The 14,573-nt window shown below is 37.8% G+C and overlaps 1 protein-coding gene across 1 annotated transcript in view; it reads right to left on the bottom strand.

Annotated features, from left to right (window-relative positions):
• CFAP54 (cilia and flagella associated protein 54) overlaps positions 1-14,573 on the bottom strand; it is a 382,051-nt gene that overhangs the window by 177,127 nt on the left and 190,351 nt on the right. Inside the window, exons 44-46 of the mRNA XM_030819793.1 lie at positions 10,851-10,917; positions 8,556-8,738; positions 6,066-6,152 (exon numbers count right to left, since the gene is read on the bottom strand). Coding sequence (XP_030675653.1) covers positions 6,066-6,152; positions 8,556-8,738; positions 10,851-10,917 — 337 coding nt within the window. The remainder of the gene's footprint in view (positions 1-6,065; positions 6,153-8,555; positions 8,739-10,850; positions 10,918-14,573) is intronic.

Consider the following 14,573-nt stretch of genomic DNA (forward strand, 5'->3'; position numbering starts at 1 on the left):
AGAGAAAATCGTCAACTTTCTGAGATCCAAAGTTTCTGCTTAATGTTGGTAATGCATTATGAATTAACATTTACTAGACACAGTGGAGAGAGATGCATGTGTCTATGTGTATGCCCATATACATGTGCAATGGTCCAAGAAGCTAACAACAGCAGGCGGCTGTTCAAAACAACGGACATTTATCAGATGCTGCTTACTTCATCAGAGGCAAACACATTAATATTTTTATAATATGATAGCTGCATAAAAGTTTTTTAATGATTTTTTTTTGTTCCCATTACTAACTATAACTCAAAAGAAAAAGAAAACAAAAACACTCCTAATGTTCTCCAGCCCAACGAGGCAAGTCAAACTGGGAGACTAACTCCACAATGTATCAACATAGAGACAACTACTAATTTTCTTTTATTTTTAACTTTTAAGTTCAGGGGTACCTGTGCAGGTTTGTTACATAGGTAAATTGCATGTCACAGGGGTTTGGTATACAGATTATTTCATCACCCAGGTAATAAGTATGAGGCAGGAAGGGATTCTAAGGCTGTCTCATGCCAACTTCCTTGAACTAAATTGAAAGAAAACCCTAACTTTCCACGCCTAAGTAACAAAAGGACCAGAGGCTACTCCCTTTGGAAACCCCCACCTTTTCTGTGGGGCAGATAGGAAATTGGCTGTCCGCAACCAATCAGACTGATTGCAGGCGAGTCTTCGTTTGCATAGAAGTATAACTTTGTTACTTCACCCTAGCCTCTGATTGGTTGCCTTTTACAACCAATCAGATGTTTGCACAGGAGAGTAACCTTTTTAACTTACTCAGTCTCTGGTTGGCTGCTTTCTGCAACCAATCGGACTGATTGTGGGCTGCCACTTCATTTACATGAGGTGAGCATGAAGTGGCCAATGGGAATAGGGGACATTTGGACCCAAGAAGATTCCAGGGAATATTTGGACCCAAGAAGATTCCAGGGAATATTTGGACCCAAGAAGCTTCTGTATCCAGACCCTTGAGCCACTGCTCACGCCCACTCCCGCTCTGTGGAGTGTACTTTTATTTTCAATAAATCTCTGCTTTCATTCTTTTGTTGTTTCATTCTTTCTTTGCTTTGCTGGGCGCTTTGTCCAGTTCTTTGTTCAAAACGCCAAGAACCTGAACAACTTGCAGTCACACTCTACTGGTGACAAGTATAGTACCCAATAGTTAGTTTTTTGATCCTCACCCTCCTCTCACCCTGCACCCTCAAGCAGGCCCTGGCGTCTATTGTTCCCTTCTTTGTGTCCATGTGTCCTTAATATTTAGTTCCTGCTTATAAGTGATAACATGTGGTATTTGGTTTTCTGTTCCTGGGTTAGTTTGCTTAGGATAATGGCCTCCAGCTCAGCTCCATGCAGGTTGCTGCAAAGGACATGATCTCATTCATTTTTATGACTACATATTATTCCATGGTGTATATGTACCACATTTTATCTAGTCTATCAATGATAGGCATCTAGGTTTATTTCATGTCTTTGCTATTGTGAATAGTGCTACAATGAACAATTTTCTTATCCATCATTAATGGCCACTGTTAATTTTAAATACATATATTTAAAAATATTAATCAATTTATAGCTATATATTTTATATGGCTTAATTTGAATATAATCCAGCAGGATCATCAATCAGAAAATTATAGAAAAAGGAGTTCTTATTTAAATTTGTTCAACATATTTATGGAGCACCTCATACGTACCAAGCCCTCTTGGAGGTTATGTTCCATTGGGATGCATGTTTATGTAAGTTTCAGTGACACCTGAAGATATACACAAACATACAAAGGGATACAGGGTACTCACAAATGCTATTTTCAAGACTGTGGTCAGGAAGGAATTCTCTGTGAAGGAAACCATCAAGAGAAGATTTGGGAATGGCATTAAAGGAGACAGACATGAAAATCTGCTAAGTGACCTTAGTGTAGAGGCCATATGGCAGGACTCAGGGAGCAAGGGGAGGAGGTCAGGAGGTGAATGTGAATGCTGGCCAAGAAAGGTCAAGTAGAACCTGAAGACCAGAGTAGGGACTTTGCACGTTATTCTCTGTGTGATAAGGAGTTATTGGAGAGTTTTAAACAGGACAGGGCCCTAACCTGACTTAAATTGTGAAAGCTATCTAGTGACTTTGTAGAAAATAGAGAAGGGTAAATGGGGAAGCAGAGAATAAAGTACGAAATTAGATTAACATGTAAATACATAACATAGGAAAATACATAACATATCCTCAGCATGTCCACCCATCATACTCTGTTTCCCATTTATTATTATCTTAGGAATCTCAAGAGTGTGTGAATTTTAAAGAAATAAAAAGGTGGGCTAGTGGGAAATTGGATACATAAATAAGATGAAAATAAAATATAAAAGATCAGAAAAATATTATTAATAAGAAAGAGAAAATTGCCTATTGAGTTGCATACTTTGGTCTTTGCCTAAGACACCTTGGGGTCTAATCTCCCCAGTGCCATATAATATCAAAGGAGGTTCTGGGGGAGACATATAAACTCTTTCAGGTTTCCAGATGACCATTTTTCTCATTACCCCTAGGAGGAAACACTTCCCCATATCTGTATGTGGTTAGTTTCCTTGAGTCTTGCCTATAAGATTGCTGAACATGGACTCTTTCTGGCTTCAGTTTATCATACCAATCTGACCATTTGAAAAATCAACTGGGTAAATAATGGACATATATTTTCAGAGGTGACCAACCTGCAAACACAAACAAGCCAGACAGCAAAAAGAACTACCCATAAATCAACCATTCACTCACACAAATATAGAATCATTGGTACCCTTTCTAGGTTTGATGTGTTGAGAGTGACAAATCTTTCAAGATGTTGGCAGTTCTAAAGTGAAGCCAGGCCAGCTGATCATGAAGAGGTCTTAAAGCTTTCCCTGAAAGACACTAGGGCACTATAGAAACTTCAGAGTGTGATCTATTGCTCTTTGATTTGTCAGGAAGCATCATTGCATGTTATTTCCCGACTATGACTTTTCTCTCTTCCAACTCCCTGACCCCAGTTTACTTCAGAAAGGTCAGGCAAACTCTGCTCACACAGGCTGTCATTCCTTCCTCTGTATAATCCATCATTTGTCCTCTTTCATTGCTTCTGTCAAAACCCTAGTCTGGTTTTTCAATCCTACTATGCCAATAAGATCCCACTGCTCACTCTACTCCTGACACTGCTACCAGATACCAGATATGATCATGTCATTCTCCTGATCCAATTTCTATAATTAATTAATTATAGAAAATAATAAGATTCTATATAAATTTTATAATTAATTCTCCAACCCTGTTCTCCAGAATTCAGTCCACAGTTCTTCTCTGGTTTTTATGCTACTCTAGGACAAAAACAGCTATCAAATGCTAACAATACGTTTTAAAAAAAAGTCATCTAACCACTTTGTTCCAGATTATGTCCTTTGGTGCCCCTCTAGATCTCCTCTTGATGAGTTATGATCATTGCAACCCTTTCATGCTTCTTGCCTCTTAAGGACAGACCATATTGTACATGTTACACAATTCAGATATTGCAATCTCTTCATTTCTCTCATGGCTCCACCTCCAAATTACATCTCTCCAGAGTTGGGAATTCAAGACTAGGTCCCTGGTATTCTCAATGTCATCGACCTCTGGTATACTCATGTTATCTTCTACAATCTGCCTACCCAAAACCTCCACACTAGTGTAACTGAACTGCCCCTGCCCCCTAAACAAGTCAATATTTTCTCACCTATCTTTCACACTGACTGCCAAGAAATGTTCCCTTTTTCCTCTCTCCTGCTCCATGAATTCTACTCTTTTCAAGTCTAAATCTTACCTACTTATGAAACCTAGAGACTCAAAGCCATTTTTTCCTCTTTCAAACTCCTGGAGAATGTTTATCACACTCATTTGGAAATGACCAAGTGGCAAGTACCAACATTACTGTCTTGGGTATACGTCCTGTCTTTCTTCTCAGTTTTCACTTCCTTATAAGCAAGGACCATTGGTTACATTTCTTTGACTGGAGTTACTAACATGGTGCTTTTAAATAGGAAGTACTCAATAAATGTTGTTTTAGAGTTACATCAATAAATATCTGCCAAGTATTTTCTAGGCGAGCTCCCACTAAACACTATATAGAGAGTGGACAGTAGGCACTTGATAAATGTCTGCAGATTTTAAATTCAATAGTTAATTACTGAATTTCAACTATGTGAATGTATTACTCAAGACACTACAGGGAATTAAAAGATGAATAAGATACAGATCCTAGCCTCAAGAATTTTGCAATATTGAAGAGAACATTATCTTTCGTAAAAAAGAGAGAAAAGTTACATGGAGTTTCTTTTAAAAGTGTTGGAATTCAAAAGCAAGAGAACTCATAAGAGTTCAGTAACTCAGAGAGGGTGATTCAGAAATTTTCATGATCAGTAACAAATTATTTATTCCCAGGTTAAAATCATTAATAATCAGCACTAGAATTCTTAATTTCTTTACTTAGAAATAGTATGCAACAAACTATTTGGGTCTGAAAATATAGGCCCCAGGGCAGGGTTTAGACATGAAGAGAAATTCAAATGGAAGTTTAATTTTCCCTTATTAGAAAATGGGATAAATTTGGGGACAAAAGGCAGAGAGTATTTCCACAAAAGCAGAAGTATGAATTAAGCCAGTGTGTGTTGGAGCCCACTCACTCCAATTTGCAAGAGCTAATTGTGCACATCTTGTCCCCGATTCCATCGTTAGTGATGTCTTGTCGGTAGCTTGAAATCAGACATAGTGGGAGTATTCACACCATGGATGGAAACTGAAAATACCACAAATGAACCTTTTGAGGTGTTTTTTTGTTTTTTTTGAGACGGAGTCTCGCCCTGTCGCCCAGGCTGGAGTGCAGTGGCGCGATCTCAGCTCACTGCAACCTCCACCTTCCGGTTTCAAGCGATTCTCCTGCCTCAGCCTCCAGAGTAGCTGGATTTCAGGCGCCTGCCACCACACCCGGCCAATTTTTTATCTTTAGTAGAGATAGGGTTTCACCATGTTGGCCAGGCTGGTCTCGAACTCCTGACCTGGTGATCCGCCCACCCCGGCCTCCCAAAGTGCTGGGATTACAGGAGTGAGACATCGTGCCTGGCCTTGAGGTTTTTTTTTCAGAGCCAACTGTGACATTTACCAGCCCATAGCTGATTGCTCCATTCAGTTGGAGGCAAAAGCATGAGATGATGGCCAAGAAAGATTTTAAGCTCAAGAAAGCCAAATGTTCTATCTTCAATTGTTTGTTTTGCCTCAACTTAAATTTCTCTGTCTTCCTAATTTTTAGTAAAGTCCACTATAGAAAAAAGGGCGAATATGTTGTGTGTGTGTGTGTGCGTGTGTGTGTGTGTGTAAAATATAAAATAGGGTTGAATTCTATATTCGAGTTGAGGAGGTACAGAACTGGGAGCATATTTGTTGGATATTGAGATGATCCACATACAAAACAAATTCAACAAAAGTGGGAGCTGGTGATTAGGAAAGAGAGCAGAGAGAACAAGGTGCTTCCCACTCCATGTGGTGTTCAAGCCAATCAATCACACATGAATCTCAAAGGCAGAGAACCTTAACTGACTTCTGGATTACAGGATTTTTTGTAATTTAGCATCTATCTGATCTTGTTAATTCAATTACCTGTGCATTGAAAAATTCTTGTTTACCATGATATCCATAAAGGCTCTTAGGAATAAATTCACAGAAGCTCAGAAAACTGGTTCAGTTGGTCTTCACCAGGAAGCCAGTCTCTCAGAAGTGGTGATTTCCAGGCCAGTTGGTGTTGGGTGAGCCTTATTTCCATGTGCAGCTGTTCCTCACTTTACTGTGGCCCAAGCATAAAATAATCTACACCTTTCTAACTGGCTCTTTCTCATACTTTATTATAATAATGGGTAAGTTATTTCTTATATCGGTGTAATGCCATGTTATTATCAGCTTGTTATTATAAGACCTAGAATCAAATTAATACATGACAATATCCTTAATAGTTCATGAATATCAAATGTCTTAAAAGCTTGTAACATACCTTGAGGATTCTTGCTTCTAGATTTCTGATTATGTCTTGACAAATTCCAGAAACAAAATATTGATACAATGCAAGGAGAGGCAGAACCTATGAGGAGAAAAACACTCTTTGTTTCAAAATATATTTTATCAAATAACCTAATAATCAAATTTGCCAAATATTAAATATAGGATATGTTATATACTGATTTACTTTCCATGCTAGGAAACTATACTGTTGAAAATAAGTGAAATAATCTATCTAGCACATGCTTCGTAAGTTTATCGGAACTTTAAGATGCTATCAGAGACTTACAGTTCCCAGTAGATGCCATTTGGTACCCCAAACCTAGGTTGCACATCTGTTTAAGCAGGAAGAGGTTAAAATCCAATCAATTATCTTCCTTGAAAATAATTAACTCAACATAAATATATGAATCACTGTGGCCTATGGAAAAATTCTAGCAAATGAGCTACCAAATAAATGGAAAATTTACAGCAAAGGAACTCAATCTCTGCTCCCTAACTGGATTCTACTTATTCATTTCAATGCCAGCTGCTTTTTGCCTTCAATTAGAATTTTTCTATCAACAAAAAATATTTATAACATACCTATTATGTGTTAGGCACTGTTGAATGAGAACAAAATCTAACAAGTCCCTGCCTTCACATAGCATATATTCTACTGGTTAAAACCCAAGCTTACTCATCACATAATATTTTTATTTTCCTAGAATTCACCCCAAAGTTCAATTGCTCTTGAAGTCCCATGGATATATGTGAAGGCTTATAGACCATCAATATTTCAAATGGCCCAACCACGATCCATCCAGAGAAAGATGTGGAGGACAGTTTTGCCTAACACTGGCACAGCTCCTGACCTCAAATCAAACCTGAAGCTCAGCTCCTGCAACTGTAGCCTTCCCTGCCAAAGGAAGATGGAGTGGAAGGGAGATTGGGATCCCCATTAGTTAGCAAACTATTTCCCATAGCTCCAGAGCTCTGGGTCACATAGCAAATTTTATATTCCACAGAAGTCCCCTTAGCCGCTGGGCTTCTTCTGGAGAAGGTTAATGTAATACAAAATGGAAACTGTTTACTTCTTGCAATTTCGGCTGGGGAACCTCTAATTGTCAGTCAACTGGCAGCTGCTAATAGCAACAGCTTTTTAAAAGGATTAGAACTGGTCTTAAATGATTTCAAACATAATACAATACATTTTTCTGTAACTATGCCCTACAAACATAACACAATACCTTTTTCCACAATTAATGCAGCACAAAACATTAAGAGTTGGCGATTACCTTTGAGATTTAGTTTCTTTTCTTTAGTAAGAAATAAAAACACACCATTTTATTGCTGCCAATTGCTCAATTATTCAGAAAAACATTCTCAATTTCTTCAGCTTTAGAGAAAAAAAATCTCATTTCTTTTCCAGCACAGTGATATGTATTATATATAAATATGACTAGGCAGCTAAAGGTTACCCAGGGGATAGAACTATTTCTTCAACCCAGAAATGAATCCCTTTAACAGTGAGAGGGGCACCATTTTGTTATTTTTAAAAAATAAACAATTTCTCACCAAGTCTGCCAAGTGTTAAATGCACTTATCAATCTCTTTAATACATGGTTTTGTAAGTTAACAATTCTTATCAGGGGGCAATAAATATTTTCAATATAAAGAGAGAGTTGAATTTAGAAGAACAAACATACCAAGAGAATAGAAAAAAATATATGGGGGAAAAAAGTAAGTAGGTATGAAAATCATGGAGGAAAGGGAAAAAAGCAGAAAAGGAGAAAGAATAGATGTAAAGAAGCAAACAAAGGGAGAAAAGAGATGCGAAAAAATAGAGGAAAGAACATAAAGAAAGAAAAAAGACAAAATAATGGAGGAAAATGTAAAATGGCCAACAATTCTAATAGAACATACTAATTTTTTTAATGCAACCAGCTTCAAATTTATGACATACACTGTGATTTCTTTCCCCAAAGGAGAGGAGAGCTGTATTTGGATTTTTTTTATTTCCTAGGACATTAAGAAATGTCTGTCTTTTATCTCGTACTTAGAACCTATTTTTCTCTTAGATGCACCCTTGACAGAGAAAAGACAAGAGACATAAAGATAAACTTATCTCAATAAGGAAACACTCTCACAGTTTTGGGATTGATATAACCTGAACAACTTAATGCAGTGGCTTACAAGTACACTAGATTTCTGTGTTTGAGATCAGTGATGCATTCTGATCAATTTCACCAACTATCTTAAGAAAAAAATATAAATTAACACAGTAAAAGGAGAAAAAGCCAAATAGACTGCTTTTGTATCCAAAATGCAAAGAAAGAATATTAATTAATACATTTTAGTTTGAAGTGTAAGAATCCTACATATATTTAGTTTAAAAGTTAAACAGTAACTGACCAAAAGAACATTAGCAAAATTTTAAAAGTATGAGGTAAGTGGAGCAAAATATCCCAGTGATATATATTTTTTAATTTTACAAATTACTTACTATTAGGTTTTGCCTAACAAAGTGCAGTTCACGTATAATGTAATACAGACTTGCAATTACAGAGCAAATGTCAGCCCTGTATCTATCTGAGAAGAGTTCGATGCCTGGGAGAAGCTGAGTGATTTCATATTGAGCATAGCAACGTTCAGCTTTGGGATGTGGAAGTGTGGTTCTAAGCAAGCCCTGAAAATGAAAAAAAGTGAAATATAAAGAGCTATAGATAGCATTTTCAATAATGAAACAAAAAAAAGATAAATACATGTATTGCTTTATAAAATGCTTAGTACATGCCTAGCACACTGTACTTTGTAATAAACGGTACTTATCATTTATATTATCATCATTACAGGTTCCAAATGCTTTTATCACTCCAGATGGTAGTTGGATACTTCTTATTTTCAAAGAAATTATCATTATATTAAATTATCTTTTGTTGAGGGTCAATCTTATGTTAAGCACTGCTGGTAAATTCTTTATAAATATTATCTCACTTAATGTTATTTTAACCTGCTCTTAGAAGGATTATTATGTCACAAATGATATAATTGAGGCTTAAACAACTTATCTGAAGTCACACAGCTAATGATGGCAGAAAGGAGATTCAAAGTCATGTCTATTTAGCTAAAAAAAAAAAAAAAAAAAAACTATGTTCTTTCCACTATACCAAGCTATAAGTAGAGGAAATGACTACTTGTTTCAGAAGTCTCAATCAGGCAGAGGTAATTCCAAACTTTTACCTGCTTAAGTGAAAAGATTATTGTTTAATTTGACCAATAGTTTTTGGTAATTTATGTAACCAACATTACACTAGATGTTGGGGAAACAAGATGAACACACAAAACATATTTTTCATTTAAGGGTGCTTCTTTTGTTATTTTAACAATTAAAATTTCTTAATGACAAATGCATCATGAAATTATTTTAATGTATATATCAGAAAGAATTTCAATCCAATGGCTTATTAAGGTCATGAGATATCCTATTCTAAAATACTTTGTAGTTGTTGAAATTTTTACTATCACAAATTTGTTTTAAAATCATAAAAAGAATTAATAGGCTTTTAAAATAAATCCCACCAGCTAATTTTTATTTTAGGTGTAGTATTACTAAGAAATAATACACATGTTGTCCACATTAAGCAGAAAGTTAAATATTTGTTAAAACACGTATTTTCTAAAACATAAACAGCATTATCTTCAGGAACAAGGAGTATCAGAAAGTAAAGAATGCAATGTAAGAAGTCAGAGTCGGGTCATTTCCTTTACACCCTTGCCTCCTGTACTTCTTCCCTTTGAAGCTCAGGCAAGAGGCGTAAGGAACATAAGAAAATTGAAAAGTCTGGCCTTACATTCAGAGAAGCCCTTCCTGAAGAACTCACTTATTTAGATTTCATAAGCTATGAGACTTCTCTGATACACAGAACAAGAGTGCCCATCCTTCAAAGTAAATAGAACCTTTAGTAGATTGCAAAGGCCCCTGGTTACATTTTGGAATTTCAAAATGTCTTGTATTTCAGATAAAAGCTCCTTTCTTCTTCAGTGAAGGCAAACCAAAATTCTGAGAACTGCAAGCATACCTCTCCTGTAGTCTTCAAGTTATTTTTCACCTTTATCATAAGATAGATTTTATATCATATAACCAAGCAAAACTGAATTTAGAGATGAGGTAACCTAAGGCAACTATTTGAAGTCAGACTGGCTTCATACTGATTACCAGTAACATGATCTTCCTAATGACAGGAGACTCAGTTTCCCTATCTGTAAAATTCCTTCTTCTGCAGTGTAAAGGAGAAAACTGACTCTGTTAAATATTAAAGGTGGGCCAGGTACGGTGGCTCACGCCTGTAATCCCAGCACTTTGGGAGGCCAAGACGGGTGGATCACCTGAGGTCAGGAGTTCGAGGCCAGCCTGGCCAACGTGGTAAACCCTAGCTCTACTAAAAATACAAGAAATTAGCTGGGTGTGGTGGTGCACACCTGTAGTCCCAGCCACTCAGGAGGCTGAGGCACAAGAATCGCTTGAACCCGGGAGGCAGCGGTCGCAGTGAGCTGAGATCACACCACTGCACTCCAGCTTGGGTGACAGAGTGAGACTCTGTCTCAAAAAAAGAAAAAAAAAATTAAAGGTGAAAGTCTCACAGGGGCTCAGCCAGCAAGAGAAAGATGGGCTTGTCATATTTAATGAAGATTCATGCTATTTTGCTACCTGTGAGTTTTCTGAATATGATAAACTTTTTTTACTGATCCAATGAATGGTTGTGCTACCATGGAAAAACATACATACATACAGTGTTACCTGAAAGAGTAACGCAGACAAAATGCAACAGTCAGTTTTCTTTTCAACATTCAATGACTTAATAAATCTAAGTAAGTATAAGAAAAATAAATTGATTAGTAGAAATTTTCCAAAAACATTTTGATATGAATGTCTTTACATATATATCTAGAACACAAAAAGTATAAGAAAAATACATACATATAAATATATAAGAAAATAGAAGGAAAATATATTAAAGAAGATAAAAAATCCCCTACAATCCTACTGCCTAAACATGATTACTAGTAACATTTTAGTCAATTTCCTTATATGTATTTTTTCTGTATATAATTATACACACAGAGAAACACATACATACATATTAAGACTAGAATTATGCAATACATACTACTTTATAAACAAATTTTTCATTCACAGACATAACGAACTATATCATTATTCTAAAGAATTTTAATGTTTTATCATACAGATGTGCCATAACATAAAAATATGAATCTCCACTTTGGCGTTTTCCAATGCTGAGGTAAACATTGTTAGGCCTACACTTTTGAGCACTTATTCTATTGGTTCCACTGAATGACCCCCTGGAAGTGGAAGTTTTTGGTAAAAGGGGGTGCACAGCAAAGGCTTTTGATGAGTGCGGTTAAATAGTTCCCCCTGAAGACTGAAGCATTGTATTTTCTCTCTAGCTGTTTATTATGGAGCCATTCACAACATTAAGTATCTCCACCAAACATTAATGTCTCTCCATTTACAACTCTTTCATTTTATGTCCCTTAGAAGAAGATTTGAGTGTTCTATATATGAGTCTTAAAATTCACATTTGCAACTACAAACCACATTACCTTCTCCTAAGTCTTTCTTAGATAAAACCAGTCAGGTTCACTACATTAATAACAATGTCTACCTCAGTTCACTTCACTGTGTGCATCTTCAAGTGTGGTATTTTACTGCGGGGGAGAAGAGTTTCCTCTACTCAGGGAGTCTAGGAAAACAGCCAAAGCCCCCGTAGAATGACATCTCCTATGGCAGTCAGACTTCCGGCTGGGAAACCAGGAGATGACTTTCTGTTTGTTGAAAATCACTAGGTAATAACTTCAGAAGCTCAGAGAAGCGGAGGTGCCCTCCGGCAGGAAGGCTGTATCTGTTCCTTTCCAAGCCGTTCCTTTCCTTGGCTTTTCCATTCCCAATTGCCAAGCTCCAATAAGTCACAAGCTCAGATTTTGTTGAGAGAGAGAAAGACACAATGTGTGTGTGTGTGTGTGTGTGTGTGTGTGTGTGTGTGTGTGTGTGTGTGTGTTCTATACCAGGAGCACAAAAAAATCAAACTTGACAGAGGTCTAAATCTTTGACGTTTAATACTTTTAAAGCAGTACTATCTTACTTTCCTGACTGAAGATGCTAATCTGAAAGCAATATGATCACTACCTAGGAACAGTTAAGTTTTAAGTGCGCTCTACAGCTTAAAACACTATGCAGGTTGTTGCTCACCACCTCCGACAGGTAAGCTAAAGAAGTAACTGTAACTGGAGAGATGAAGGAAACCTATACCTCTAATCCCTCCATACTTTTCAAATTTCTCATGTTAATCAGAAATTTGAAATACTTAAGATATTTGTGATTGCTAGTTATGCGTAAGCCATTGTTGAAGACATTCACATGTGTTATGTGTGGTAGGCTAAATAATGGTCCCCCAAAGATATTCACGCCCTAATCTCCAGAACCTATGAATATATGACCTTACAGGGCAACACAGTCTTTGCAGATGTGATTAAATTAAGGCCACTGAGATAAGGAAGATTATCTTGGATCGTCACAATGGCCCTTATAAGAGAAAGGCAGGACGGTCAGAGACAGAGAAGATGTGAAGATGGAAGAAAATATGAGAGACAGACAGAGAGAGGCAGGTGTTGGGGGAAGATGCTAAGCTGTTGGTCTTGAAGACAGAAGGTGGGGCCATGTGCCAAGGAATGCAAGAGACCTCAAGAAGCTGGAAAAGATAAGAAATCAGCTTCTCCCCTGGAGCCTCCAGAAGAAGCACAGCCCTGATGACATACTGATTTTATGATTTCTGAACTCTATAACTGTAAAATAATAAACCTGTTTTGTTTTAAGCCGCTAGGTTTAGGGTAATTTGTTACAGCAGCAAAAAGGACACTAATACAGTATGTATTATGGGCTAAATTGTATCCCCTAGAAATTCATATGTTGAAGTCCTAACTCTTAGTGATATAGTCTGAATATATGTCCCACCAAATCTCATGCTAAACTGTTATCCCCAGTATTGGAGGTGGGGCCTGGCAGGAGGTGTTAGGATCGTGGTGGTGGATCCCTCATGAATGGCTTAGTGCCATCCCCTTGGTGATGAGTAAGTTCACATCACATCTGGTTGTTTAAAAGAGTGTGGCACCTCCCACTCTTTCTCGCTCCCATTCTTGCCATGTGAGATGCGGGCTCCCATATTCAAATATGGCCTTCCGTCATGATTGAAAGCTTCCTGAGGCCTCCCCAGAAAACCAGCAGATGCTGGTACCATGCTCTCTGTAGAGCCTGCAGAACCATGAACCAATTAAACCTCTTTTCTTTATAAATTACTCAGTCTTGGGTATTTCTTTGTAGCAAAGCAAGAACAGCCTAACACACCCAGTAACCTCAGATTGTGACCATGCTTGGAGACAGGGCATTGAAGGAGGTAAGTAACTAAGTTAAAATGAGGCCACAGAGGTGGGCCCTAATCCAATATGACTGGCATCCATATAAGAAGAGGAGATTAGGATATTGACATGCTGAGGAAAGACCACATGTGGACACAGTGACCTTTCTACAAGCCAAGAAGAGAGGCTGCAGAAGAAACCAATTAACCAACACCTTGTTCTCCAACTTTTAGCCTTCAGAATCATGAGATAACAAAGTTATGTTGTTTAAGCTACCCAGTCTGTGGTACTTTGTTATGACAGCCCTAGTAAACTGATGCAGTATAGCATATAATTTTTACCACCTTGGCTTAGAGATGAGGACACTGAGGCTCAGAAGGAATGTGAAACTTGTTGAAAGTAACTGGTTTCTAGCACACTTTTGGATGAGGCCCATGCCTGACTGCCTCCACACTGTTTTCCTGCTTCCTTACCAACTGCTCATTCATTTGACCATGCAACAAGTCGTTGTTGAGCCAGATGCCGTGGCTCACGCCTGTAATCCCAGCACTTTGGGAAGCTGAGGTGGGCAGATCACCAGAAGTCAGGAGTTCCAGACCAGCCTGGCCAACGTGGTGAAATCCTGTCTCTACTAAAAATACAAAAGAATTAGCTGGGCATGGTGGTGGGCGCCTGTAATCCCAGCTATTCGGGAGGCTGAGGCAGGAGAATCTCTTGAACCCAGAAGACGGAGGTTGCAGTGAGACGAGATCAAGCCACTGCACTCCAGCCAGGGCAACAGAGTGAGACTCCGTCTCAAAAAAAAACAAACAACAACAAAAAAACCAAGTAGTTATTGAATGCCAGCTGCATATCTGGCACTTGGGATCCATGAGTAAGCAAAGCAAACACCTGGGCCCGGGTGACACTGATATTTTGGGGCAAGAATTGTGTTACAGAAAGAAGAGACAATCATGAGCAATAAACATCACAAATGAGTAAATAAACTGTAAGGCCCTGTATGATATGGACATAACCTCCCAGAAATCCAGTGGGCATGAGGCACAGCACTTTGCATGGCACATGGGAGCACCCCACAAGGAAGCTG

Source organism: Nomascus leucogenys, chromosome 10 (assembly GCF_006542625.1).
Source record: "Nomascus leucogenys isolate Asia chromosome 10, Asia_NLE_v1, whole genome shotgun sequence".
Classification (NCBI taxonomy): Eukaryota; Metazoa; Chordata; class Mammalia; order Primates; family Hylobatidae; genus Nomascus; species Nomascus leucogenys.